Raw genomic sequence first — 6000 nt, 5'->3', positions numbered from 1 at the left:
TGTGTTGGGCGGCACAGGGTCACCCTGTGGGCTGCTCCCATTGGAAATGTCCAAAGAGGGTGGGGAAAGGACTTCCTTATTAATCTGGCACCACCCCCATCCTCTACCCACCCCTATGCCAATGGGCAGCGCTACTGGCCATCTTGGGTAAGGTGCTGACCCCCCGAGTCAGGCACAGGGAGGGGAGAATCAGGGGAAAACCAGGCAGGAGGGCAGGAGCCTTACTCTGCTGACTTCCAAAAGTGCCCGGGATGGGAAAGGCGACGGTTCCGCTTTGGCAGTTTCTCCAGCATCTCCATGAGCTTGGTGAAGGTGGGTCTCTCCTCCTGTTCATACGCCCAGCAGAAGAGAAGGATGTCCTGCAGCATGCACCAGACAGAGAGTGAAACCACAGAACCAGACCCTTCCACACACTTCACTATGACTGCACAGATCCAGACCGAAGCTGGCCGATCCCAGGACCCTGGGGCTCTGGGGAGCTGGGCACCTCCCCCCCATCCCTACCATGGGCTGAAACAAGTCCTCTCCACCCGCAAGACCCCAAACGTGGTAGAACATCAGCTCCAGAGGTGAGTTTTCTGGAGCCTGCTCTTGCAAAGAAGGGTGTGGGGAAGAGAGGTGTTCACACAAGGGTGCACATGCCACTTCCCAGTACCTACAAAAGGCTGGGCGAATGCAGGAAGGATGGAGCAGCTGTGCTCCCAGTCCAGAAGGGGACTGGATACCGCCTGCTTTGCTGGTGGAGCTCTGCACGCTCCGTTATCTCCCCAGCCTCACCACACCTCTGATAGGAGCCGATGGGGCCCACCAAAAACAGGTCAAGTGGGTCATACGGTGGTTGGCGTTAGAGCATCAAATGCTCCTTCTTCTTCAGGGACTGGGTGAGCCTCCGCCACCCTGGCAGTCGCCTCTGGCTGAGGCAGGTTGGGGATCCCCAGCACAGCCCCCCACCCCCCCACGGCAGCAAACGCGATTTCTGAAGTCGCTTGCGCGGTTCCTGGCTGCGTCAGGATGGGAGCCCCCCCGCCCACCCGCTCATGGCCGGCTCTGGGACCGAGCTGCCGCACGTACCGATATCTCTTTGCCCGTGCCGATCTGGCTGAGGTTGGGCTTCATCCCTCTTCCCACCTGCCAGATTATTGCCTCTGCCGGCTGCGCCTTGAAAGGCCACTCCCGCGCGTGCAGCTCATACCAGATAGTGCTGTTAGGAGACAGTAGCCAACGGGGGTTAGAGTGACCTAACCAGCGAGGCGGCAGCAGGCAGCGTCTCTGAATGTTGCAGACAGGCCACATCCCCCCGCACCCCTGCTCGTCAGCACGGCTGGCTTATGCCCTGCTGGAGGCATTCCGTGTTCAGTATCAGAGGCACGCGTAGAGCTCTCCCACGGTCTCCCACCGCCACTGCCGCCTCCTGTGGAACCGTAGACTCTGCCTCGCACCCAGGACCCCCAAAGCATTCCGCAGAGGTGGGTATTAACTCCATTTCACAGAGAGGGAAACTGAGGCACGGAAGCTCCTGACTGGACCGAAGCCACATGACAAGTCACAAGCCAACTCCGCCTGGAAGCTCAGCTCTCTTGGCTGCCAGCCCAGGCCCATCTCCCAGTGCACTGCCCCCTGCCCCTCCTCCCCTGCCCTTTGCTAGGTATTGTCATTCCAGTCCCGTCTTGACCCGCACAGATTTTACATGGGTGTTTAACTCTCCTTACCGGTAAAAGGCACCCGGGCTATTACATCCCTCCCTTTCCACCAATACTGGGCCAGGACTTCAGCTGGTGTAAACTGGTGTAGTTTTGATGGGGCTACATCCTTTTACACCAGCCAAGAATCTGGCCCACCAGGAAGAGACCAGGCCCCTTTGCTGGGAGGCACAAACAGGCTGGCTAATGAGCCTGATCCTTCAAGCGGGAGGCTCACGCAGTACTGAAATGGTGGCTGAACCTGCTCGGTGGGGGGCAGCGTAATAGAGCATGCAGGGGGTGGGGGGGTAACAGTGCCTCGCAGCTGCTCCAGTGCCTTTTCTACAGTCCCACCACCAGCTCCAGCAGGATCCGGAAGCAAGCTCTGCAGAAACAGAGGGCACCCGCGTTTGCTTTTGCTTTTCCATCTTTGCCCCCAGCGGGAATTCAGTGCTGGATCCAAGGCCCCGGAGGCAGATCTACCTGGTGCGGAGACTGTCCCTATGCAGAGACGATCTGGACACTGACACAAGCTTCCCCCACCCCACACTGTCTGGGATCTTTGAGCCTGACCTGGCAGGACCAGCCACCTCCCAGGGCAGAGAGGGCCTGTCAGACTGCACACCCATTTGCCCCTCCGCTCCACGATACATAGGCCAAGGCCCCAGGTATTCGGCAGTGAGCTGCAGCTGACCTCTACACCACACCAGCGCACCCCACTGAACCTCCGGCAGCAGCTGCACTTCAAGGTCAGCAGCGGAGCCATTCTCTAAATTCACCATGGCCATGAAGAGCACAGGCCACGCGTGGAATTTTGTACGGCGCTGTGTTTGCTGTGCACTGGCCGAGCATTCAAGGTTTTCAACGTGCCGCCGGCGTGAGTTTTCACAGAACTGAGCTGTGTTGGCCAGGGGAGCTGGTGAGCACCCCGACGTGTTCAAAGTCAGCAAGCCACTGAGACGGGGTCTGTAGAGTGAGAAGGGGCACTGCTCACTGGCTGACCTGGGACTCTTGCTGTATAAGGTTTTCTGCACATCTATGAGGGCTGTAAACCCATTTTGTTCAACGAGAGCTGAGGGCTCAGATCCTCAGAGCTGATCGAAGGACACACACTTGCATGTCTCCCCATCCCCATGGCTTCCATCCGTGGCTGATGGTGTGGTCTCCCCTCACCCCCACAGCCGTGGAGGGAGTGGGGTTTTGAGCCTCCTCCTTCAGCTTTGCAAGAAATGTCAATCTTCTACTTCCAAAGCGCTCCGAGGCAGACAGCCCTGTCCGTGGGCATTGTTCTGCTTCACATTCAGAATACACAGCGAGACAGGGCTTGGGGAGGGGAGCAAAAAAAAAAAAATGATTGTCCATGACAGTAGCAATTGCTGCGCCATGCAAAATACTTTCCAGTGGAGAAAGGCAAGGCAGCCTCATGTGCTCCATCTCAGCTATTAATTGAAAAACAGATATCCATCAAGTTAAAGGGAAAATGCACCTTGACAGGGCAATGAGAGACGTCCTGAAAAGCGTCAGCCAGCATGAAAGGAAGATCTAAGTCTGTCTGGACATCAACTCTCCTTCTCCCCCCCTCACAAGCCCTCTGAGATTTCCTCTCTTGTTCACAATAGACCTTGTTCTGAGAACTGGAGTGGGGGCAGAGTTACGAAGTTGTGAAGTATGTAGAAGGGAGACAGGCTCCTTCTTCCTGCTCCACCAGCACAGCTGTCTCCTGCTCCCTAGATGGAGCTCGTGGGAGAGGAGGGCATGAAACATCGGCTTCTCTCCCCTTAGCCCACTACCTGCCTTTCTCACTGCTGTGCTATCACCAGGGACAGCCTTCAACATCACTTCCAAGAGGAGACAAATTCAACAGCTAGCTAGCTTCACCTACCTAACCCCTTCTTGCCCCTTTGTCAGTAAGACCTACTAGCTGGTGGCAGGCAATGTGACTTGAGGAAAAAGACAAGTTTTTCATGCTTTTAAGTGGACTCTTGGGGTTAATCGGAAAGTTTCTTGGGGAATTCTTGTCAGCACAATGTGAGTGTTGCTGACCTTTGGGCCCTGAATGGGCTTGTTTTGAAAGAATGGGCTTGAGAAAGGACCACTGCCCCAGGGCCTGAGGAACTGGCTGCCTATGGGGTGCTTTTGTAAGGACTGTCCTCTTTCTGCACTTACTGAGCTTATGCTTCATCTCTTCTTGTCATGATAGAAGTGATTGAGAACCAGAGCTCGGGCGCTTTCTTCACATTCCCTTGGTCAGCCAATGCAGTTTAGGTAGGGGGATAAGAGCGTCTCGAAAGGCCGAGTCTAACAGCATCTTCGCTCTGCACTCTTTCCAGCTAAGCTGCGAGTCATCACTCATTGTCAGCAAGTCAACCCAAAGCAGTTCTGAGATCCAAAGGCTGCCGCTGTCCATCTCCTGAACGCGAAGCAGTTGAGGATTCCAGCGAGAATTTTCCGAAAGTGCTCTCCGAAAACTCATTTGCCAGAGTTTACTTTTCACATCCTAGACAACATCCTGCCACCACCTCCATTATTTTGATGGCTGTGACCAGCTTTAATTAATTTGTTTTTCTAAGCATGATTTTCCCTTTCACAGATCTGTGCAGGGTTATTTCTTTAACTATTGGACCAGACAACTATCATTAATTTCTACCACAGCGCTGAGGCCTTCTCTTAGCTTTTTGACACTTAACACTGCTAATTTGATCGATTCCATTCCTTATTTTTCTTCATCCTTAATGCAGAGCTTCTGCAAAGCAAGGTCTTAATCACATGGACATTTGAGGTTTCTCTATAAATGCCAAATCTTTTCCTAGGGACTAAAGTCTAGATCCCACTGCAAACACACTGGGTCACAGAGCAGCCCCCTGAAGGTCAGTTACAAAACAAGGTCCTCCCTGCTTAGTGGAATGAACCAGAGGCACTTAGCACAGCTGTGCTGATACTGCCCCTTTTTCTCAGGCTTAGTGGAAAGGGGCCACGCAGGCTTCCCCTTCACCATGGTCATGTTCAGTGCCACATCAGCCGGATCTCGACAGACCACCAGTAACTCTAGACAAACTAGATCAGCCAAATCTGGGGAGAACGCCGCAGTGGTGTAAGCAGTCTTAGCATCACTGAAATCGACGACACTTGCAGAGAATCTGCCCACAGATGTTACCAAAAGGCAAAGTTCTTGTGCTGTCTTGCAGCATGCTGTGGGAAAGAGACCAAAAGGGAAAGGTGATGCAGCCTCATCGAGCCTTATAAATATTTCCCTTTGTGTCCAGTCTTGTCCCCATGAGAGGACATGATTTGATCCCAAATTCTGTCAGGAAAAGAATTTGTGAGTCAGAAGCTCAGCCAGTGTAAACAGGCAAATCTACACCGAAATCCATTTACAACAGCTGAGGATCTGGCCCAATAATTCTCCATGTCCGAGAGAGTGTTACAAACCAGGAAAAGCAAAAACACTGAACACTTTCAAAAGAAATCAATGGTTCCTTTAAACAGGCACAGAGCCCTCAGATAATAACTTTAAGCCTTAAGCAAATGGCTTTTACTTCATTTGATAAGATCCCGTAATTACTTCTTATTATTATTATTTTTAACGCTGAAGTTACACCAAAAGTGTACTGGGTTTAATTACTGCATTTTTCAGATGGAAATATCTCATCAGATAACAGCTTCGCAAAAACTAATCACTGTAGGCTGCAGTCTTTAAGGTGTCCATCAATATGGCACAAAGGAAAATTAATCCACCCGATAAAGCCTGTAAGTCCTATATCGGCCTCAAGGAAGATTTTTATCAGGAAAACATTCAGGCTGCTTTCAAAGGATATTTTTATTGGATAAATATTGTAAATGCTTAACTTGTGCACTGCATGCTTTAATTGGAGGGAAAAGTTACCATTTATTGTACAAGTATCAGAGAGATAGCCGAGTTAGTCTGTATCTGCAAAAACGACGACAAATCCTGTGGCACCTTATAGGTTAACAGATATTTTGGAGCTTCAGCTTTCATGGGCAAAGGGTTGTGACGAAGTGGGTCTTTGCCCACAAAAGCCTATGCTCCAAAATATCTGTTAGCTTATAAGGTGCCGCAGGACTTCTTGTGGCATTTGTTCTACAGTCCATCTTTTGGCATCCCCTTCTGATACCATCTGTATTCTAAAAGACAGACTCTAGCACGGTGAACTTTCCCTCCAATGAGAGCATTTTGCTTTGGAGCAAAATTCTAAGAATGTTTCACTCATTCTAGATCATCGAGCATGGAAGTCAGTGTCCTAGAGAATTCAGAGTCTAGAACGTGGCTAGGTTCTCCTGCCCTAGGACATCCCATGCAAAC

General features: G+C 51.6%; 1 protein-coding gene across 1 annotated transcript in view; it reads right to left on the bottom strand.

Moving 5' to 3' along the window:
* Positions 1–221: 221 nt before the first annotated feature.
* KSR2 (kinase suppressor of ras 2) overlaps positions 222–6000 on the bottom strand; it is a 237264-nt gene continuing 231485 nt past the window's right edge. The window contains exons 18-19 of the mRNA XM_075012305.1: positions 1072–1201; positions 222–359 (exon numbers count right to left, since the gene is read on the bottom strand). Coding sequence (XP_074868406.1) covers positions 222–359; positions 1072–1201 — 268 coding nt within the window. The remainder of the gene's footprint in view (positions 360–1071; positions 1202–6000) is intronic.

This window comes from Carettochelys insculpta, chromosome 18, assembly GCF_033958435.1.
Source record: "Carettochelys insculpta isolate YL-2023 chromosome 18, ASM3395843v1, whole genome shotgun sequence".
NCBI lineage: Eukaryota > Metazoa > Chordata > Testudines > Carettochelyidae > Carettochelys > Carettochelys insculpta.
This window is presented reverse-complemented; position numbering and strand designations above follow the sequence as displayed.